This window comes from Heterocephalus glaber, unplaced genomic scaffold (assembly GCF_053883595.1).
Source record: "Heterocephalus glaber isolate CG9 unplaced genomic scaffold, H.glaber_assembly_v1.0 deba00001608, whole genome shotgun sequence".
Classification (NCBI taxonomy): Eukaryota; Metazoa; Chordata; class Mammalia; order Rodentia; family Bathyergidae; genus Heterocephalus; species Heterocephalus glaber.
The window spans coordinates 36,881,857-36,904,370 of record NW_028258379.1 but is presented as its reverse complement, the minus strand read 5'-3'; the positions used below and the strand labels follow the sequence as shown (position 1 = coordinate 36,904,370).

At 53.6% G+C, this 22,514-nt stretch overlaps 1 protein-coding gene across 6 annotated transcripts in view; it reads left to right on the top strand.

Annotated features, from left to right (window-relative positions):
* Bcl11b (BCL11 transcription factor B) overlaps positions 1–22,514 on the top strand; it is an 89,862-nt gene that overhangs the window by 29,429 nt on the left and 37,919 nt on the right. For 3 of the 6 annotated variants that reach the window (XM_087195553.1, XM_004836983.3, XM_004836982.3), the window contains one exon: positions 8,636–8,851. The exons of the other annotated variants lie outside the window; for them this stretch is intronic. In XM_087195553.1, coding sequence (XP_087051679.1) covers positions 8,636–8,851 — 216 coding nt within the window. The remainder of the gene's footprint in view (positions 1–8,635; positions 8,852–22,514) is intronic. 6 annotated transcript variants of the gene reach the window in all.

Sequence of the window (22,514 nt, the reverse complement as noted above, 5' to 3'; positions counted from 1 at the left end):
ACGACTTCCTGAGAGCCCTGGTTTGTAAGCCTGCTTTCTGGAGGGCTAGGTTTGTAACCGGAGTGAGCTCAGTGTCTATTTCCAGGTTGTTCGCACCAGGCACAGTGGATGGTGAGGGGAAGAGAAGGCTGTCCCTACCGTAGGCACCCACTCTGAAAATCCTTTTCCTGGTTTGTTTTCTTCCTGTGACGTGTGATGTCTGTCTTCACTGTGGATTTTTCTCCCCTCCAGTTCTGAATGAACGGAAACGTGGGAACAGCTCTGAGGGATCCTGGCCATCCTTGTCCCCGGAGCCTGGCCCTTCAGTTCTGTCGGGGAAAAGGCTGTAGGGTCCTATCCCAAGTCCCAGTTTTTTACTTCAGTTTGTACATTTTGTGCCTTTCACCCAACTGTGCTTCTTGTGGATATGTTAATGTACTGTTTGTTGCTCTGGGTGCAGCCAAAGATGAAATTATTGGAAGATCTTGGGGGACTTGTGCGGGCAGAGGCTGCTAAGGGGTGAAGCAGCTCCACAGCTTCTGATCAGAGGGCCAGAATGGAGGCAGGGCTGGGGGGGGCCGTTGCTCGGCTAGGTATTGGCCTGTTGTTTTTGCTGGTGAGAATCAGAGAACTTGTCCACCTCAGTTTTGTCCTTGGCCTCCATAGACACCAGGCGAGGCAGGCAGACATTTTAACATGTCTGCCTTGCTGATGGGGATGTGCTTGTGTGTGTGTGTGTATGCATATGTATACAATTTCTATGTTGTGGATATGCATGTACACATTTTTGTAACTGTCAAACACACATCCTCAGCTTCTGCTGTCCCCAGGGCTGCCCATTCCAGGATCCTCGGCCCTAGTTTGTTGGGACCCTGCCTGCCAGAGTCACACCCAGGGGGTAGTATTCGTCTTCCTGTGTGTGTCCTGGGGATGCCCTGGCTTCAGCCTCAGGTGGTTGTGGTTTATTTGCATTCCAGCAGTTTGGAGAGCTCCAGGGTTTCCCCAAGAGGGAAGCAAAAGCAAAAGTCCAGGCTGGGCTTCAGGTGGCCACTTCAGGGCTGGAATGGTGAGCCCTGGTTGGTCAGCCTCCTCTCTGGCCTGAATAGTTCTGAGAAGAAGCTGATTCGAGGACACCCTTCGTTCCATCTCACCAGCTTTCTCCTGGGCTGGAGGGCTTTGGGAAGGGCCACGGAAGGTGTTGAACTGGTGATGTAACCTCGATGATCCTTGCCTCGTGGTGCTAAAAGGGGATCTGCTGCCCCGAAGGACTTCATGCCTTGCATCTTGAGGAAATTGGGATTGGTAGCCATTGAAACAGGTGCTTCTGTACCCCAGGGAAGAGGTGTGGCCACTTGCCTGCTTCTAATTGCTAGATGCAGGGCAACTGCTGGGGAGGGGAGGACCTTCTTCTTCCCAAGCCCAGGAGAAGGAGGAAAACATGTTTTCATGCTTTTGGGGGCCACCATCCTGCCTTTGCCTTGCCTGTCCCCTTTCTGGGATGCATGAAATGGGCAGCATGTTGAGGAGCGAAAATAGTTTTGAGCAGTGCGTCACTGTGACAGATTTCAGGATGCTGGAGGAGGGAGGACTGTGGAGGGGATCAGCCAGGCTCAGGGTCCAAGAGCTGTGCTTCTTGCCCCTTCTGGGTGGGCAGGCCTTCTGGGGATGGGTGCGGGAAGATGCCCAGCTGCCCACACAGGGTGGTGGGCAGGCAGTGTGGGGGGGTCTCTGGGTGGTAACAGGGGCGTGGCAGTAGAGGTGAGCTCAAGCCCAGAGAGGCTGCAGCCAGCCATCCCCTGTCCTGGGGCTCCTCACCCCGTGTCAGTCCTAAGTCCACAGGGCTCAGGGGGCTGATGAGCAACTCGAGGTGGGTTCTTTCACCTGCATCCCAAAGGCCAAACTGGATATGAACTATGTTCCTGCGTCCCTCATGTCATGACCCTGACCCCAAAGGAGCCCTGTAAGCCCGGATGTGCAAACCCTCCTGCAACCTCCTTTGTCATTTTTGTGGCTCTTCCAAAGGGCACTTATGTAGTCACCCCCAAACCTAAGTCCCTGAAAGGGGGTACCAGAGACCTGTGAGGGTCATTGTGTGCTCAGAGAAAACAGCAGTGTCTGACTTAGAACAAGGCTCCAGAAATGGGGGCTGGGATTCGGGGAGCCCCAGCTGCCTGCATAGAAATCCTCTGCGGGCCCCCCACCGTCACCACGATGGCAGTGCGCTTTGCCTGGCACACACCCACCTGGGCCCCGGCCTGTCCTGAACACCCCGCGCAGGCCTGCCAGTGTTCAGGGCATCTGATGGCATTCATGTGAATGCTTCGAGTTCCCTTTCAGTTTTGTTTTACCCTTGTTATTTTTGATTATGAAATGAAAAGCAAGTTTCAGTCATTGTGGGTTCCAACAGCTTGGTAATTAAAATCTAAGAAAAGAATTCAAATTTCACCTGTGGAGTGGAGGAATTTCTTTTTTGAGCCTCCCCTACCTAAGGCTTGTGTAGCTCTGATATTGAGCAACAAAGAAGGTTCTTTAGGCTCACTCTCCAGCCCGCCGTCTCAGCCAACCCCTCCATTCCCCCCAAAAAAGAGAGAGAAAGAGACAAATGATGGGAAGGCTGGGTCTTGTTGGGCGAGCACCCTGTGTGCCCAGTGCCTGTCTCATTTAGGGTGGCATTCCACTTCTTTTAAATAGGAAATTGCCAAAATGGATGTCATCGGCTGCTAATTAGATGTATTTTAACTGCAGGATCATTTTACCAGCTAATACTGTTATTATGTGCTTCAGTGTGAACTGGTGGTGGAGCTGTTACAATCTGAGAGATTGCCTTAGCAGACAGCTCATGGAGGCTGCAGTGCCCGTGGAGGCGCCTCCCCTCGGTGGCAGCTGGTCCCAGGGTAGTCTCGTTCCTGAAGATGCCCACGCCAGCCTAGTGCTGAGGGTCTCAGGCCTCTCATGCCCCCCGTTTTCCCTATGCTGACTTTATAATCTGTGTTTAGACCAGGCCTGAGTCCGAGGCGGCCCTGGAATCTCCATATTGTAGGCACTAGTGGTCACTTATCCTCTTCTAGATGTCCTGGTCCCCTGGTTCTGGCCGTACAGGGCAGTCCAGGAGCAGCGTGTGACCCTGTGTGGTGTTACAGCCTTGCCAATCCAAGCCAAGCCAGGCCGAGGTCTCAAGCCCTGGGTTTTCAAGACTGAGCTGGCTGCACCTCCATCTTCTCTCTCTAGCAAACCGGAAAAAGAATCCTAATTTTCCGTCGGGTGGGAGGAGGCGGGCTAGGATAAGGATAATGATTCTTAAATATGAGCAATGCATTTGACTTCATGCTATTTCTCCCCCTCCCTCGACACACAGCATTTTTATCATCCTTAAGACAAAGTAGCTGGCAAAATATTTAAGTGATCAGAAAGGAATGTTTTTATTTGCCCGCGTGTGAATTGGGTTATCTGCTTATCTTGTTTATGAAATTTGGGGCTGCCTTTCCCGCACAGTATGTTCGCCTCTCAAATCTTCCCCGGCTCCCATTTCCATATTTCTGCGTGCTTGTTCTTTGTTAATCACTTGGCAAGCGCTTATTTGAATATTAAAAATTTCTTTAATCATCAAAGGCAGGAGCACAGTCTCATGAATATTCATATTTTCCCCCCTCCTCAGACTGGATTCTAGTTCATTAGCCTGCAGTAAAAGCCAAACAACCATCAATCGCCCTCATTACAGGCTCTGGCGTTTTGATTGGCTGCTGCGGCCTAGAGCTTTCTATTTTTTAAATTTTTTCCCCTTCTCCTATGAGCTGTCTTGTACCTGCCAACGACGCCTCCCTCCACTCCCCCAAAAATCAACAATGCAAGAGTAAATTTCTCTGGTTGAAAAACAACTTTGCAAACTTGTCAAACAGTCCTTGTGCCTCGCTGTCACCTCAGAGGCCGCCGGCACCACCCTTTCCCTGGGTCTTTCTCGCCCCCTACAACCCTCCCCCAAAAAACTCCTACAGAAGGGGGAGGGACAGGAGAGAAAATTAAATAAATAAAAAAGGGAGAAACTTGAGCCTCAGAGATGAATATTTGTCAAGAGAGTTGACGTAAGTTTCATTTGCATAATGACTTTGTACTTCTGCATTAATAAAATTTGCATATGAAGCCATGTTAATTACTCCTGATCATGCTTTTTGCATTCATGCATAGTAATTTTCTCCGACTTGTGAGAATTAATGTCTTGGCATGGGGGGAGGGGGCGCGGGGACTGTCAGGTTCCCCTGCCAGTGTCCCTCGCTCACACGCGCTGGCTCCCTGTCTGTCTCCTGCCTTGATCTATGACTCATTTCTGCACTATCAGTAGGAGTTCTCGCCTTAAAAAAATGTATCCGTTGAAAGGCACCAGTAGGGAGAAAAATAGAGCTCTCCCGTACAGTGTATTCCGGGCCACCTCTCCGGCTGAGAACACGGAGTCTGCAGCCCTCCCAGCTGGGACGCGGCGGCGGGCAGGGCGCGCGGTCCCCGAGCTGGGCGGGGCGTGCGCGGCGGTTTTGTGTCCCCGCGAGGGGCGGTGGGCGTGTCGCTGGGCAGTGCGCATGCGTCAGGCCGGAGCCCAGCACCGAGCATCTGTCAGGCCAGGAAGGGAGGTGGGCGGCGGAGCCCCGCAAAAGCTGCGCCCCCGCGGAGGCGGTGACAATGAGCGCGTCCCTGTTGGGGCCCTGCAGACACACGGGGACTTATTTGGAGACTTTCTTTGGGAACTTCCTTTAAGAGAAATACAGCAAGGAGTCACTTTCTGACGACCTGACCCGCTTGGCTTGGGCCGCTTCTCCAGCCCGAGCCTCAGTTTCCCCGTCTGGGAGGGGGATCATTATGCCTAGCTCTCTGAAAGGCGCTGGGCTTACAGGAGATATACAGGTGTCAGTTGTTTATTTCTTTTTCCCTAATTAATGAACTTTAGTGCTAAGAAATCGAGCCAGCCAGGGTTTCACTTACAGCCTGGAGGGTCTCTTTGTCCCTCCGCCACGCACCTTGCTGCACAGCAGTCATTGTAGATTAAGATGCAACGCGAATATGCGCCCATTTCCCATGATGAATATACTTGTCACGTGTCGCAAACTTATACTAATACAGAAAAGGGGAAAACGTTCCAGGGGTCATCAGTGCTTTCAACAGAAAGCATTTTTAATTTTTATTTATTTCTGTGGGGTTGGGGCGGGAATCTTGGGCCTCCAACTTGTCAGGCGAGCACCACACCAGCCCAGCAAGCTTTTGTTAGAGAGCGCCTCTCCTGCCAGGCAGTGACCATGATGTGAAGGACCTGTGGCCTGTAGGAAAAGTTCCAGAATTGAGATTAAGTGAAGGATCGAATCCGTGTTTACTAGATGTCTGGTTCTGGCTAGGGGTGACCCTGACCGTTTAAAAAGTGAGGGGCTGGGGCTCCGAGGAGACTATTGATTGCCTTGGGAAATGGCACCGGAGGGCTTTGTGTCTGTCCCGAATCTCCCCCCTCCCCGTGGCCATGTTGCCTCTGAGCTCTGCTGGCCCCTCATGCATGTCTGGACACACTGTCTACCTGGGGGGCTCAGGTGCTCCTCACTTGTATTCTAGATTTTCTGCTCCACTTTTAAAGGGAAACACACCCTCCAGGTGAAGGGTGTAGCTGGGAGGTGGCCTGGGAGGTGTACTGTGGCCTCTAGACAAAGTCCTCACTTTTTATTATTCAGTCTGCTTGTCTGCCTGTCTGTCTGTCTACTTGCCTATCTACCTATCGTGGTACTAGGAGACGGAAACCAGGGCCTTTTTCCTGATTGACATTCCCAGCCCTATCATTTTTTTTTTTTTTTGGTACCAGGGATCAAACTCTGGTCCTTGTGCTTGCACAGCAGGCGGTGAAACCACTGAGCTAAATCCCCGGCCCCCGGCCTTATCATTTTAATTATTTATTTTGAGACAGTCTCACCAAGTCAATAAATTGCTCAGACTGGAATTGAATTTGCAGTCTGCCTCAGCCTCCCAGAATGCTGGGATTATGGTTGTGAACCACCATACCTGGCTCTTGATTTTTTTTTTTAATTAAGGTATGCATGATATAAATTTTCCCCCTTTTAAACTCTACCATCAGTGGTTTTGAGTATATTCACAATGTTACACAGCCATCAGCACTGTCTAATTCCAACTCATCAGCCCCAAGGAAACCCCGTTCCCATGGGCCCTTGCTCCCTGCTGCCCCTAGGCCCTGGCAGCCCCCACTGTCTGTGTCTATGGATTTGCCTGTTGTAGATGTTTCCTGTCTGTGGAATCAGACCCTGGGCGGCTTCTCTGATCACTCTTGGCTTTTGCAGTTGCTGCAGAAGAGGGTTTGTGGAGCCCACCTGTGGAGGGAGCTCCCCCCAGAGGAAACCTCTGCATGAGGCCCCTCCCCCTGTGGCTCCTCCCCTGCCTGCTTTGTGTTGGCCACGGGACCAGGAATCTTCAAGGTCTGCGTTCCCACTGCAGGTGCCTGTCACAGACCCCCTCTTCCCGCAGCGCAGCACTCACTGTGTGGTGTGGGACTTGCCTTCACAGACGCTGCCTGGCCCCATTGCTGCCCTTTCCAGGACAAGGCTGTGGTGGGAGGCCAGTTCCTTCCTCCCACCGGGGACAGAGCAGCTCCCTGTGAATGTAGGGACATCCAGTGCTAGGCTGTGAATGGCTCCTGGTGGCTTCTTAGCTGTAATGTGCAGTGCTGGCGATTTGGCTGTGGCCTCATGCAAAACCCAGGAGCCAGAGTCTGGACTTGGCCTTTTGCAGCCACCAATGGCTGGCCTGAGGCAAGGACACAGGCTCCTCTATCCAAGGTCTGTGGTCCTTGTGCTCAGGACCCTGAGGTGCCCTGGTCCTTCCACCCAGCTGTAGCTGTCGAGGGAGGCAGAGCATGGCCAGGCTTTGGAGACACAGCTGGGGTCACATCCCAGAGCACCTGTGCCTCAGTTTCCCCTTGAGGAATGGGGATGGTCATCCCTGATGAGCATGGGGGTATGGTGTACTCAGGGCAAAGCCATTCAGATCCAGAACCCTCTGTGGTCTGAAAGGAGGACCATGTAGCGTTTTGAGGCCAGGGATGGACAGAGCCAAATGCACAGTGCCCAGGGCCAGGGCCTTAGCAAGGACTGGCCAGGGCAGGCTTATGGGAGGTGGCCGGTGATGTGGTGGCCTCCGATGCTGACCTTGCTTGGGGCCACACTCTGTCTGGGGCTGTGGCCATCTGGGAAACACCTGGGTGCCTGTGCTGGCTGAGTACAAAGTCTCCATTGGCATAGAGGGGCCTGAGCAGTGTTGGGGTTCGCTTTGTTGGACATCTTGGCAGGACATCGACAGCCCCCAAACTGCAAGCTGGGAGACTTCTCAAATGCCCTGATGTCCCTGATGCTGGATTCCCATTTTGGAGAAGCAGGGATACAGACAAAAGAGCCTGGATTTGTAGCCAGGTAGTGGGGTTTTGATGGGGCCGGCTGCTGGGATCTGCAGTCTGGTGCAGCCCGGGCCCCAGTTTCCTGGTCCGTGCATGGGGCATCCTAAGTTCCTGCCCCCAGGGATGTGTTGGGAAGCTCAGCTGTGGAAGACTGACAGCTCCTGGCTCGGAGTGGGTGTGCAGGCCCTGTGGCTCTTCCCGGGGGGGGGGGGGGACCTGCACAGTGACGTGGAGTGGGGAGATCCCCACCCATGAAGACCTGTGTCAGGAGGCGAAGGCCAAAGCCTCCTTGGCGGAGCCTGCTGGGCTCAGCTGCCCATCACCTTGTTGATGTTTTCTTTTTGTCTCTCTGATGCTTCCCTGCTCAATTATTTACCCAGGGAATTTGGGCTTCTTCACTTGTGGTTTTGGCAAGGGCTTCACACAAATGTTTTGCCCTGGTGGTCTCTTAGCCATGTAAGATAAACGGCCAAATCAAACGCAGGCCTTGCCCGAAGCCCAGGCGAGCCTTGGGGCCCTGGCCTGGCTCTGGTCCCTGCTGTTGCTGTCACATGGGGGAGCGGGACTCACAGCTTGGGCGGAGTAGAGGGATCTGGGCAGTGCCCAGTTTCCCTGGGGCGGTGGAGAGAGGAGGATGTGGAAGCCTAAGAGTTACTGGGGGGTGGGTACCGCTGGCTGGGCCTGGAGGGCCCCCGGCTGGTCTTCATCCAGGCAGGAGGCTGGCGTCAGTGTCCAGACCCCGGAGGCCGATTTGTCCAAAGAGCCCATCTTCCTGTAGCAGACAGTGATGGCTCTGAGCTGCCCCAGAAAGGGGTGGACCAGAGTTTTGAGAACAGATCCTCAACTGGAGCCGGCTCCAGTTCTCTCCAGAAGACCCTTCATGGGGTGGGGGCCTTTCCTGGGAGCTGGGCCCTGACAGTCCCCTTGTGCCCGACAGTACCCGTGTGCCCCAGGCACCTGCATGAGGCCCCCAGAGCAGGGATCCCAGCCCCAGACAGTCCCACCTGGCAGCTGTGGATGCAGGACTCTCCCCAGTGCCCTCCGATCGCTTCTCTGATCCCTTCTCCCCTGCCTGCACCCTGCTCAGCCTCCTTGCAGGGCTGGGCACCCCTGGGCCTCCTGCCCTTGAAGGCTGGCCTGCAGCCCTGCACCCTGGGCCCTTGCCGCGCCCCAAGTCCCTTCTGCAGTCCAGGGCCCGACTGACCAGTCTTTTCTATTGTTTTTCTCCAGGGCCGTGCAGGCCTGCCCAGCTGCCAGCGATGGCCCCTATAGCTGCCTCCTCCTCCCTCCCTCACACATCAGTGATCGCTTCACCTCTGCGGGCCCTGGGCACACTCCCGCCCTGCTTCCCGCTGCCCTGCTGCAGTGCGCGCCCCGTGTCGGGCGACGGGACTCAGGGTGAGGGTCAGACGGAGGTTCCCTTTGGATGCCAATGTCAGTTGTCAGGTAACAGACGCCGCCGCGGTGGGGGGTCGGGCTCCCGGGATGGCGGGACGTGGCCCAGGGCACAGCTGGGGACCCAAGGTGGGGACCCACAGAGAAAAATGCAGCCTTTGCCCAGAAGGCATTTTTTTGGGGCGCAGGGGAAGTGGTGAAGGATGTGAGCAGAACCGCTGCCCCGTGCCTGGTCCCCTTGGGTCAGGAGGTTCCCCAGGTCCCCATGCCCCGCCCGTTCTGAGAGTCTGCCCCAGAGTGCACTGCCCACCCCCGAATTTCATCTCTGGGCTGTTTAGCTAAAGCTTAATTGGATAACGCTTAACATCTGAGGTTTCCTTCTGCCCTTGCCCCGCCCCCGCCCTCCCAGACTAGGCTAGGAGAGGATTCCTCGGTTGTCTGGGTGCATCGCGGGAGCCCTCCAAAATGCTGAGTTTCTCTTTGGGACAATGTGTTGCCCATTAACTTAGAGGAGAAAAAAAAAGTCGTTCCAAAGGAGATTTTTAAAAAGCTGTGGCCACGGGGCGGGAGCGAAACACTATGGGTGTGTGTGGGAGCGGGGCTCAGACTCCGGACCCGCACATCTCTGCCACTCCCCACTCTGACTCTGCACGAAGCCCAGGCCGCTGTGGCCTGGGGTCCCTGGGCTCGCGGGCAGAAGGCCTCCTCACAGCCCCTGGGCACGGCAGGGTGTGCAGTGCGGCATTGTGGCCGGCCGAGCCAGGATGCTGACACAGGCTCACGTGGCCAGTGGCTGTCGCCTGGTTTCGTGGCAGGGGCCAGGAAGGGAGAGGGCGGCTGCAGAGCTAGGGCAGAGCCAACTTGTCTCTGCTTTGTCACCAGGCACGTTGCAGCCTTTCTCTTGACTCAACTTGTGAAAGGAAAACTATTTTTATTGGGTAGGTTTTGCTTTTCATTGACGCTGTCCTAAAGGACAATCTCTGATGGAGCCACTGAAAGAAAGGCCACAGGTAGCCCCTGTCCCGGGGGATGAGCTCCCTGGGCCTTCCTGCTGGTGGGGTGGCCTGCACCCTTCAGTACTCCCTTGCTGGACAGGTGGTGACATAAGGGGATCTAGCTCTCAACCGGGAATTCTGGGTTCTTACTGGGCTTGTGCCTTAAATGCTCAAAGCAGAGCCATAGCCACCCGGGAAGGAGTTGGAGCCACCAGCAGCCCATGCCTCCTGTCCTGGGCTGCTGGGTCTCCAGGTGGTTGGGGCTCACATGCCGGCTCGGTGGCTCTGCTCTGTGGCTCTGCTCTGTGCCTGGTGGGGGACCTCTCTTGCTGAGTGAGGGCTGCCTGCCCCGTCTGGGTGGCGGCCCTGTGCTCTTGGCTTCCTGTAATTAGTGCTGCAGCCCTGTGGCCACTCGGGGGGCCACGCTATCAAAGATCAGCCTGAGTGTTTACGACTGGACTTGGTCAAGTTCTGCGTGTAGAAACATGATCTCCTCGCCAGCGGCGCACCGCTGGGGTTTGCTTAACCCTCTGCTGGCTCTGGCCCTCCTTAGAGGCTGCCAAAGCAGACTTGGCCAGGGGACCTTGCGCCTCCCTCACGGGCTAGGCCTCCTGGCAGCTGTGTGTCCTGCCAGGCAGGAGGTGTTACCATGCCCGGTTTGCAAAAGGGGGCGGGGACCAAGGCTCCAGGAGGCTGAGCGGCTGGGCCAAGGTTGCAGAACTGGAATTTGTCCTTGGAATGCTTCCTGACAAGGTGCTATGCCTTCCCACTGAGCCACACTGCCTGTGCCCGTGGCCACCGAGAAGGTTCACCTGCCCTGGCTCCCAGTGCATGGAGTGTCAGTCTGTCCTCGCACACTCTTCCCTGGTCTTTATGATGAGCGTCTCCTTGGTACCCTGAGGCCTTCCTCTCCCCACCTTACCCCTGAGCCTCGGAGACAGTCTGGAAGTGCACATTCATTCCCCTGCTCGCTCTCGGCCCAAAGCTGTTTCCTGGGGCCTGTGTGAAGTCAGGTGGAGGTGGGTATGTGGGTCCTGGCAGGCTGTGGCTGGCAGTCTGGTGGGGACGAGAGGCCATGGGGACCTGTTTGGGGTGTGGCCCGGGAGGCGATTGCTGGGCAGGCAGAGAGGAAGTGGCCCTCCTCCAGCACCTGCTTGTCTTCTGCATTGCCTAGACTTCTGGCTTTGAGGCTTTCTTGGTTTTAGGGCTTGGGAGCTCCCAGGACCCCAGGGTCCCTGAGTAGCTTGACCACAGGGCCTGGGGGAGCGAGGAAGGGCCACGCCCCCTTCTGGGGTGGGGACCTCTTCAGAGCCCCTCCGTGGAGTCTGCTTTTGCTTCCCACCTTCTGCCCTGATGCCTCCTTCGCATCTATGTTCTTCTGGATCTGGTCCCTGTTAATTAGCCGGTACCAGGTTGTGCCACCGTGTTTTGGTTCAATTTCAATCCTGAAAATCTCCTGTTTCAGTGGTTTTTGTCCCTTTGTGGTTTCTGTCCCTGGCACGGGGCTGTTTGCTGAAGTGTTTTTAGTGCCTGTTTAATTAGTAGCTGGAATGGAGTCATTCAATTCCCAGTAACCCGTTAGGAAGAGGCAGTCCACCATGGGGGTGCAAAAGGGCCGCTGCCCTTACTTTGTTTTGTGCCTTTTCCGATCAGGAAGCGTTGAACCTATCTCTTCAAATTAATATGGAAATCCCCAGTGTAAACGTGTTTCACACAGGTTAATTGCATGCCGGCGAACGTGCTCCAAGTTGTTTATAGAAGGGTGTGTTTTTAGGGAAGAGAAAATGGCACAGTTTGTGTGCTTGCGTATATCCAGTGTCCCGAATGGTGCTGTCCCCCGGGACCCCACCCCAGGCCTCCCCATGATCAGGCCAGCGTGGGAAGAATGAATGCAAGGCCTCCTGCTCTGGACTCTGCTGCTGTCACATGGACTGAGTCCAGGCCAGCCTGGGGACTAAAACATCTCCCATGAGAAATTCCCCTGGAGGATCTTCCCAGGGGGCTGTGGGTCTTGACCCTGGGCTGTGGCCTGGCCCTTAAGTGTGTCTGGCTGGTGGCCTTGAATACGTGGCTGGTGTCTTGGAGCCTCAGTTTCCCCTTCTGGAAGAAATACATATGTGTACAGGTGTGTACATGTGTGTAACATCTGTCTGTCTAGATCTGTCTGTCTGTCTTGTGGCACTGGGGCTTCAACCCAGGTCCTTTGCACTGAGCTACATCTCCAGCCCTGGTTTTTAAAAATTTTTTATTTTGAGACAAGGTCTTAACTAAGTTGCTGAGTTGCCCAGGCTGGGCTCAGACTTGTAATTCTCCTGCCTCAGCCTTCCGGAGCGCTGGGATTACAGGCGTGCACTGTCAAGTATGGCTTATGTGTAAGATTTAAAAATGAGGCTCCTCATGTTGCTCTCTGAAGCAAATCAAGGTGGGGCTGCCAGGATGGATTGGGCAAGGGACGGATGGGGGTCCCAAGGCAGGGCTGGGGTACGCAGAGGACAGCTGAGAGCCACTGCACCCCCCTTGCCCCTGCCAATCTGCGTTTTGAGGCCTCCATGACTGGAAAGGGGTCATCCGTGTGTGGCAGATGGCTAGGGGATGAAGCATGTAGCTGTGTGGCCTTGGACGAGTCATTTCCCCCTCTCTTCCTCAGTTTTCCCATCTGTAAAATGGGGTGATGATTGACCATGTTCCCAAGGGTCCTTCTGAGGATTGCATGAGGTCTCACAGGCCAGGTGCCGGGAACAATGCTCTGGAGACTTGATGATTCGCGCAGGAGCCAAATGGGTGTGGTGACCCTAGTGCTGCAAGTCCGGCATTGCCAAGTATCTTCCTTTGAGCTGCTTCCTGGTCCGTGCTTAAAGGCAGTGAGCCTGTTGGCTGTCCCAGATGGTGCACCAGCGTCAGGAGGTGGAGGGGAAACTGAGGCTCTTCGTTGCACATTGAAGAGCTTCGGGCCTCATCGGCTGCAGTGAAGTTCAGGGTCTCACACAAGAACATACAGGATTCCGGCCTAGGGAGGTAGAAGTGTTTGGGTTTAGTAGAGGGAGTCAGTTGCAGCCATTAGTATATACTGAAATCACAGGGCAATCTTGTAAAGTTAAATTCAATTTACTTTTCTACTGAAATTGTGCTTGCTGTGTTATTTAACTAGTCTGGGGTTTCTTGGCATGGGTTAAAGGGACAATAAAGATAAAAGAATACCTGTAAGTAAATAGTAGGGTTTAACAGTAGAATCTGTCGTTTTCTCCTCCTTCAATTATATCCCAGTGTTCACTCTGTGTTGGTTTTATAGCTGGCGCTGTCCAATGAGATGCCATGGATTAGACCACCCTAGCTGTGAGGCTTGATACAATTAATACAGTCTGTCTGGAAAGTGGCCTTATTTCTGGAAGTTTTATGTTAATGATATGGTCTGTGCTTTGCACATTTCATACCAGAACAAGAAGCGGGCTGTAATTTCTTTCTGGACTGGGTTTGATTAGCGGCAGAGGATCAGTGGGCAGGAAAACGGCACTGTGGACAGCGATGGCGGCCCCTCCAGTTGTGATGCGCCACCTTCTGGGGCGGGCCGTGCCAGAGGCGCCCGGGGGGCTGTAGAGCCTCCATGCAGACTCTGGAGGGAGGGGTGAGTATGGGGTGAAGAAGAAAGAGCTGCATGGACAATGCCTTTGGGGCAAGGTGGGGGACATGCTCCCGGGGTCCCCTTGTTGCCAGTGTCTGTCTGGGCTTGTCAAGGTCCTGTGTCAGAGGGCTTTCAGGGGAGCTATTACAAATTGGGAGTCATCTGTACTCTTGCAGTGTCTACACTGCGAAAGGGCTGGTGGTCTCAGCTCTCAGGACCTAGCCTTACGGTAGTTGGTGAACACTGAATGCCAGCTTCTGGATTTTGTACTGGCCTCTGCTGCCCGTGACCTACACGGCCCCTCCTGCGGTTGGAGGAGGTGTCAGGAGGAGCCATGGAGTGCAGCCCGGCCCCAGAGTCCAGGAAGCGGATTCTTGCGGGCAGCATAGGTGGCCGAGGGTGCCAGGGCTTTGGTGGACTCCAGAAATGCCTCCTGTCTGTGTAGCGGAAATCACATCTTCAGCACTGACGGCGGCCAGAGGGGCTGGGCTGGGGCCAGCAGTAGGGCCGTGGCTTGTCAGGGATGGGACACCCAGCAGTGCGATGAAGGGGTGCAGTGACGTCCCGGAGCGGACCCCGCCGCAGCCTCCTCACCAGAACGCATTTCACTCTCCGAGCGTGCTGGCCCTTCAGACGTGCTGAAGGCAGAGCTAAATCAAAGAATTCTGTTCAAATCTGTACAAGATGTTGCTGTTTTTCTGCTCTGACAGGAGAGGCATTTGGAAGTGCAGTTTCTTTCTTTCTTTCTTCCGTTTTTTTAAAATAACTGTCTTAAAAAGGAGTTTGGCTGTTTAGCACAGCTGGTGCTCATTACATTATGCACTGGCAATAAAATAGCATGTGTAATTAATTTTTAATGCAACGCGGGATGCAGCGCTTTCAAGCAGTTAGTGGATGTGAAGAACTCGCCGGCCACCGACATCAGAGACCTCGGCCGGGCAGCCATGTTCCTTAAAGGGAGCGTGGAAGTGGTGGGGAGGCAGAGGCCGCTGTCCTCCTGGGCTCACCCGGGTGAGCAGAGGTTCCAGTCAGTCTCTGAGGATCCCAGGTCATGGGTTCGGTCATCTATGGGACATCTTCATATATGGGTGGGGAAACAAGCTGCCGCAAGACATGAGTGGCAGGGCTGACTCAGATCTGGGTCCCTTGGGCTCTGCCTGCTCGACCATCCTGCCCCTCTTCGTTCACACTGAAAACCAGAAATCTGTCAGCTAGTGGAAGCTGCTTCAGTATCCGAGTTACCGCCAGGCCCAGTATGAATTGTGCAGCCAGACTTGGCAGTGGAGAGATGTTTTACATGCAGAGCTGCATGCGTGGCCCTTGGACCCTCAGCTTTGCCATTGCGATGGGACTCTCCAAGGTGTGTGTCCCATGGTTGTGTCTTGTTGGCCACTGCCCAGTTTCCTCGGGGCTCGGTGGCCTGGATTTGTGTGGTGCATGGTATAGGTGGGAGCCCTGCAGGCACTAGTCAGCTCCAGAAATGGGGTGTCTTTGGGCCTGGTTCTCAGTGAAGGGGTGTAAGTGTTGGACCCCAGGTGAGCCACGTGCTCTCTGTGAGCCACGTGCTCTCTGTGAGCCTCAGTTTCTTCCCTGCAAAGTAGAGGCCACAGAAGCACCTGCTGGGCATCCCTCCATGGGGGCGTGGCCTGGGTACTACCCCTGATGGCGACTTGAGTGCTGTCTGTAGAAGTCCCTTGCCTGGAGTCTGTTAGCACGAATGGAGGAAGAGGAAGGGCCACTTCATTCTTAGTATTCCTGGGCTTCGGCTGCTGTTTGCCAAAGACCCTCCTGTGTGGCTCCTCTCCCATCTCACCTCTGAGAAGGGGCTGCCCCTCTTTCTGCCCGTGAGGATACAGGGCTCAGAGGGGCCACACAGCCCACTTGGGTCACAGTGCACAGACCACAGAACTGAGATTTGGACTCAGAAGCTGTGGCCCTGGCCGTCCCTGTCCGCTCCCTCTGGGCTGCAGCGGTTGCTTGGATGTGAGCCCCCAGAGGGTCCGGTAGAAACAGTCACACTTGGATGTCTTCCCTGGAAGGATCCCAAGGGCTTCCTTGATTTCACTGCTCATGCTTAGGCCTGACCGTGGGCTAGAGGCTGGGGTGCAGAGTTGAACCAGGCAGGGTGCTTGCCCTGGAGGAGCCCACAGAGGGTAGGGCGCCCCATGGAAGCCTACTTGAACAGTGGATTGAGATGCTTGCTTCATGGTGCCTTTATTTAAAAAAATAAACAGAGCTTGTAGGCGCTGCAGGCTGAGGCGGGGTGGGGAGGGCTTCTCCCAGCCCAGCATGGTCAGTGGCAGGTGTGGACAGGGCGGTCTTCGAGGCAGGGTCCCTGTGGCTCACCAGGCCCCCTCCATCCCTGGTGAGACATATGGGGACACAGAGTCACTGACTCTTGGACCACCAGGAGGTTTGGCTGTTGAAGAGGGCTGAGGCATGTACAAGATGTTCCCATCAAATCGCCCTCAAACTGGGTTTCTGGGATCCGAGTGGGAGCTAGGGCCTGGGCCACAGGTTCCAGCCCAGCCTATACCAGATTGGTTCTAGGCCATCTGTCTGTCCAGCATCCGAGGCAGGGCTTGGGCTGAGATTCGCACACAGTCCTGTAGAATCAGCCTCTGTGCTTGGGAGAAACCCAGTTTGTTCTTCAGAAAGCTTGAGGTGTTCTGTGTGTGTTTCGGGAACAAAATGTACTTGACTTTTCAAACCTGCGGGCAGGGTAGGTAGGTCTGGGCCGGCTGTGTACTGTACATATTTCACAAACAAATCCAAACAGTCTAAACCATGCAATAGAGTTTATCCAAACATAATCAGGCCTGGCCAATTTGATTCACCAGATTCAATCCATCTTTGGTGGGCAAGGGACCCTCTATGTGGGGTTCCGCAGCCCCTGTGGAACTGGAACCTGTCCCCTACTGCGCCCTTCCCCCAACATTATTTAATAGTAGCCAAGAGCCAGAGGGCCGCGTGTGGTCTCAGTGTGTGGTCAGGGGCCGTGAGAGCATCAGCCTTGATTTCTGTCCCATCGGGGTCCTCATGCTTAGCAGTGGGGGCACCAGGTCACTGTCAAATGTGGAGCCCCACCTAAAAATTGTGCACATGGTGGTTGGCAGAGGTGGGACTTGAACCCAGGCCTCTGTGAGTCTGGGCCCCACCCTGAGCTCGGAGCTGGCCTGCACACCTAGGCCCAGCGAGGGAAAGGCCAGGTGTGAGGTAATGAATCACGAGGCTGCCACAGGGCTGGCCGGGCCTGGGGAATTAAGAACTGTATTGAATGATATCAGCTGAAAGGGTCAGAGGGCTGGGACTTCTCCAGAGAGGTTAGTGCAGAATCAGAGACCTTGTGTGCAGAAACAGGTACGGCTGGGCTCTTTTCATAAAACCGGACATTTTTAATGATTGCTTCTGTTAGTAAGAGGTGAGGAACAGCGGGTGGGGAAGGCCTCCCGCGCACCGGTCTGGGCTCTGTCCGTGCTGTGCATAACCGATTCTTCCCAACTTGTTCTGCTCTGGCTTTCCTTGTGTTTTATTAAAGCTCATGTATTCTTGATTTAGTCATAAAAGGAACCGTCGATGGAGGGGCTAGCATGTGCCACAGGCTTTCTGTGCATTGTCTCTGTTGCGTCTCACCTAATACAAAGATACAAGCATTTAAAAAAAAAATTGTGGTGGGGCTGGGGATTTAGCTCAGTGGTTCTGCTGCCTGCCTCGCAAGCGCAAGGACCCGAGTTCGATCCCTGGTACCAAAAAAATAAAATACAATAAAATAAATTGTGGTAAGATGTACATAAGATTTATGGTTGCAACCATTTTTAAAATTTTTACTTTTATTAGTACATGCTTGAGGTATATCGTGATTGCATTCTTCACGGGGAGGTGGCATGCGTACACAGCACCTCTTAATTCCTTTTTCATCCGTTTCCTTCCCCCCCCTCACTTGGTCTCCTTCCCATTTGCAAAAGATTTATCTTCCTATTATCTCTCTTTTATTTTGCTCTTTATTTATATTTTGTGTTTCTCATATAAGAGATACCATGTGACATTTAAGCCTGATTCATTTCACTTAACATTGTGGTCTCCATTTTCCTACAGATGACTGTAAAGTGTGTCCCTCTTTATGGCTGAGTAGTACTCCATGGTATGCAAATACCACATTTTCTTAATCCGTCCATCTGTTGATGGATGTATAGGTCACTTTCAAGATTTAGCTATTCTGAGTTGTGGTGCTATAAACATGGGTATGCATGGATCACTGTAATATGTTGCCTTTAACTCACTGGGGGAAGATACCTAGTAGGGGAATAGCTGGGTTGAATGGAATTTCTAGTTTTTGGTTTTTGAGGAAACTCCATACTGAGTCTTAGTCATTTTTAAGTGTACAGTTCAGCGGCATTGAGTACATGATGATTATTGTGTGATCATCACAACGGCCATTTCCTGAAGTTTTCACCATCCCAAACAAAACTGCCCCTGTGAAATTCCTGTCCCCAGTGCCCACCGTTCTCCTTCCTGTTTGTGCAGAGCCTCCCCTAAGTGGGATTATACAGTTCTCTCCGGTGTGCCCTATTCCACTCAGTCTGATGTCCTCGGGCTTGTCCGCGTTGATGCCAGCACTTCCTTCCTCTCTGAGGCTGGAGCCGTCCCATTGTAGGATGGACCGCACTTTGCCTGTCCTCCCTCATCCTGCAGCGGGCACTTGGGTTGCTCCCAGCTCCTCCTCCTGGATGCTGTGAACCTGGGTGTACAGAAATCTCCTCAAGACCCTGCTTTCCGATATTTTGGATACAGACCCAGCACTGGGAAGGCTGGAGTCTGGGGCCATTCTGTGTTTCTTTTTTTTTTTTTTGAGACAAGATCTTGCTATGGAGTTCAGGCCAGCCTTGAACTCACTATGGAAGCCAATTACACGCCTCCTCCTAGGACAGGTTGTTTTTAGCTGGTGTGAGGATGGGGGAGGATCATCCTGCAGATGGTCGGACGATTCCACTGTCCTTTCCAGCAGGGTCAGCTCCCTGGGTGTCCTGGGGCACACTCTGCCCTCTCTGAGCCTCGTGGGGGGGTCTCCGTGTCTCATGGGAATTGTCATGCTGGCGCTGTTGCTTCCTTGGCTGGAGTGCAGGGACTGGGGAGAGGATCTGCAGTGAGTGGCCAGGGGACTTTTGTAGACTGGGGACCGTAATCCTGAGGCAGTTACGGGGATTCTTATTTGGGCTGTGATTTCTCTCTTTTGGCCTGCAAGGTGTCCGAGGCCCACTCCTATGAAATGACCACCATCTCAGTGGCTCACATCTGCAGAACTTAGTTATATCCACAAAGACCATTTTTCCAAATAAGGCCATATTGACAGGTTCCACTGCTTTGGTTGTGGATGTACATTTCAGGGCCACCAACCCCACACACTGGCCTCTGCCATTCTGGGTTATACTCCGGGACCAAAACTCCGGACTGGTCTCCTTGGAGAACAGCTGAGGCCCGGGTCTGGCTCAGCACTTGGGGGCCCTGATGAGCGGGTCCCATGTGATTCCTTTCCCTTTGGAGGTGGTGATTCTCCAACGCCTGGCCCCCAGCCCAGCCCTCAACCCCAGGGCTGTGGACGGCTGGTGGTCACATCTGGGCCCACGCCCCACCCCTATGCCAAGTCAGAATGCAGTTATCAATAAGAGAGGGGGATGGATTTTTAACAAATTCTGCAGTGATTATTATGAGAAAAAATTAAGAGTTGAATAGGAGCTAAAAATAGCTGGACACATACTTGCCTATAATCTTTTTTTTTTTTTTTTTTTTTACAGAAAACATAATTATTTTTGTAAACTGGCTCTGAGAAGCCAGGAGTATTTTTAGTCTGCATCTTCTAAGATGTGCATCTTTTCAAGAAGAGCGTCCTGGAGTCCACCGAGGCCTGCGGGGCCTGGGGTCCCGGGTAGGGAGCTCGTGTTTGCTGAGTCCGTGAGTCGCCTGCCTGTGGCCTCGCGGGCACTGGCAGTGTCCTGGTCACACCGGGTGGCGGCCGGCCCTGGGCTGTGGGGTCCACCCCACCCCTGTGCAAGGCCGGCCTGAGTACCCCAGGATGTGCCGGGTCTGAGTGGACCTGCAAGAAATAACCAAGACTGGAGCGAACATTCCACAGCTTTTTCATTGGCAGCCAAACATTGCCTCATGTAATTTGCTCCTGGTTTTTCCCAGTGGCTCTGCCAGGGTCCTTGGGGCTGGTCAGACCCTGTCATAACAGGGCCTGTGTGTGTGGGTCTACCTGTGATTGTATGCGAGTGTGTGGATTTGTGTGTTATCCGTGTGGATGTGCGTGTGTGCGTAGGGGGTGTTTTATGTGAGTGTGCGAGTATGTGTGTGTGCATATATGTGTGTGTGTATTTGTTTCACATGAGTGAGTGTGTGTATCAGTGTGAGGAGGTATTTGTGCATATGTGTGTACAGGTGTGTGTGTGTGTGTGTGCATATGTATGTGAGTGGGCACATGCATACGTGAGGCCCCAGTCTTGGAAATTGTGAGCAGTGTGTGCAGGCAGGATGAGGCCTTGGGAGATGGACAGCCAGCTTCCCTTCTGCCCTCAGCTGTGACATTCATGAGTCCTTTGACCTTGGCAGGTGACCTGGCCTTAATGAGCCTCAGTTTCCTCCTCTGAGAAATGCTCTTGGTCCCACCTCAGAGGGATGCTTAGCAGTGACAATGGGACAGCTTTCTGAGTGTGTATTGCGGCCTTCATCTTCAACATCCCACACCCCAGCGTTGTGATCCCCACTTTACAGACGAGGAGACTGAGACCCTGTGAATTCAGAGCATTAGCTGCTCTGCTGTCTTTGAGAACCTTCCCCTGCTATTTTTCACTGCCTGCAGCAGCTGATCTATGACTAGGAGCAGGTATTTCTCTTGTTTGTATTGATGTCATAAGCATAATTATTATTGTACTTGTTGTCATTGCTGCTACCTGGTGTAGGGATGGGCATCCCCATCCGTCCCAAAGGGCTGGGTTGAGGGGGATATCTACCCTTCTGTGGGCATTTTTGCCCTCCATCTCTCGGCCCTGCTGCCTGGCCTTCTCCTCTGTTTTGGGTTTGTGTATGTATATTTGAGGTCTCAGAATCTTTCTTCCCTAATTGAGATAATGAACACGATTTTTCCAGAACCACCCTACTAAAAGTCAAGTGCAAAGTGATGGTTTTCATTTGCTGTTCTCTTCTCTCTCCCCCCGCCCCCCCATCTTAATATACATCTCTTTAAGAAGGGATTGGCTGAAGGCAAACAGCTAATAACCTATGGATTTATGGGGCCAGCGTGAGGCGGCTTAATAAGTTTTGATACCTGAAATCAAGGTTCTGTCTCTTTAAGCTGAAACTGCACCGTGCCGTGGTATTTTACAGTGCCTGGTTTCATTTATGCTGGAGCCAGACTTACTATGTGAGAGCCGTCCGCATGCTGGAATTAGTCTTAAGCTTGCTTCTGTGGCGTTGCCAAATTCCATGTTTGTGTTTTATTTAGAATTCTTTTCACGGCCAGCCGGTTCTGTGCCGGCACACATAGGCACTGTTGCGCCCCATGGAGAAAATAAGCAAGCTTGCATTTTCTTTGGCAGAGGCCGCGGCCACAATAGACTGCGGTCTCTGAAACATTTTTTAAAAGCTATTTTAACCCATAACAGATGCATAAAGTCGGCTCAGGCATGCCAGTTTTCTTAGTTTTAATTAAAAAATAATTACAGTCTAATGGGATGTTAGTGACACATTTGGATGAATGGTGGGTGTCTTTATCTGCAACTTATAAATTAGTGCCTCTCCCTGGGCTGGCCCGGGAGGGGAGTTTGGTAATCTGTTCCTAAGGGCAGGGTGGGGCTGTGCTGGGGGTGGAGGGGTCTGCAGCCCTTGCTCAGAAGGGACTTCGTGCTGTGGTTGTCGGCACACAGGTACCTTGGAGCACCCCGCATCCCTGCAGAGCCATGCAAAGTGCACCTCTGAAGTGGAGTTCCTCAGGCTTGTGGTGGGGTACGGGGACTCAGGCTGAAGCCATCCTTGCTCTTCCCCGGGCCCTACCCTTTGCGGGTGGCCTGAAGCCCCTGCCAGCCAGCCATGTTGTAAGTAAGAAGGCAAAGAGGCAAGGGAATACTGTCTTGCCAGAAGCAAGAGTTGCAAGTAGCCCCCACCCCAGGTGCCCACCTTGGGCTCAGTTTTTATGTAAAACTCGCCCCTCATTGGAACCTGAGCGCAGGGAGGTGGTCCGGATGTTCCTGGAGGGGTCACCTCAGGGACTCCAGCTAGGGACAGGCAGAGGCTGGGCAGCTTCTGTGACCTTCCACCTTCCAAGTTGATAACCAGGTGGCGACTCCCTAGCGTGCCTCCATCTGCCTCTGTGAGGCCTGAGGCCCAGGCCTTGGAGAGGGAAGTGCTGAAGTCCTGAGTTCTGTTCCCAGGTCCCTCTCCGGCCAGCACTGCTGAGAGGCTGAGACTGTCGCTTTCCAGTAGGCAGCCAAGAGCAGCAGCATCTGGGGCCTTCAGGAGCGGAAGGAAGTGCCTGTCCCAGCTCTGCCCAGGTTCCCAGAGGGCTTGCCGTGGCCCACCGAGCCGTGCTTGACCTGCCTGCTGATTTCTGCCCCTCACTTTCCCTGTGAACTCTGAGCTCTGTCCCAGCCGATGGGGGACACACCCCAGGGCTTGCTGCGTGGTCTGGGACACGGAGCATTGGCTGGGGAACCTTTATTTTTACTTTTGGGGTGGTGGCACTTCCTGTTGTCTGAGGGGTAAAATGAACATTTCTTAGACAACGTTTCCCTGAGCCCAAATTCCTCACAAGTGAAAATTAAGTTCTTCTATTAAAAACATGAGTCACACCAGCCCAGATGAGAGTCGTTTTGGCGTTCCTCGAATTTTTGGAAGGGAAACATTGCGTTCATGTTAATCCTTTCAATTATACCTCACTGCTGAATGATCATGTGGTATCGCAGCCCTCCACCATCTGAATATTGTCGGGCTTCGCAGTGCACCTGACGGGGAGCCAGTTCAGCACCTTCATTTCCTTGCTGTTGCACACTGGCCGGCTGAGCCTTTCTGTGCAGCGCTTTGGGGTTTCCCTGCTTTGTGGGCTCGTGGG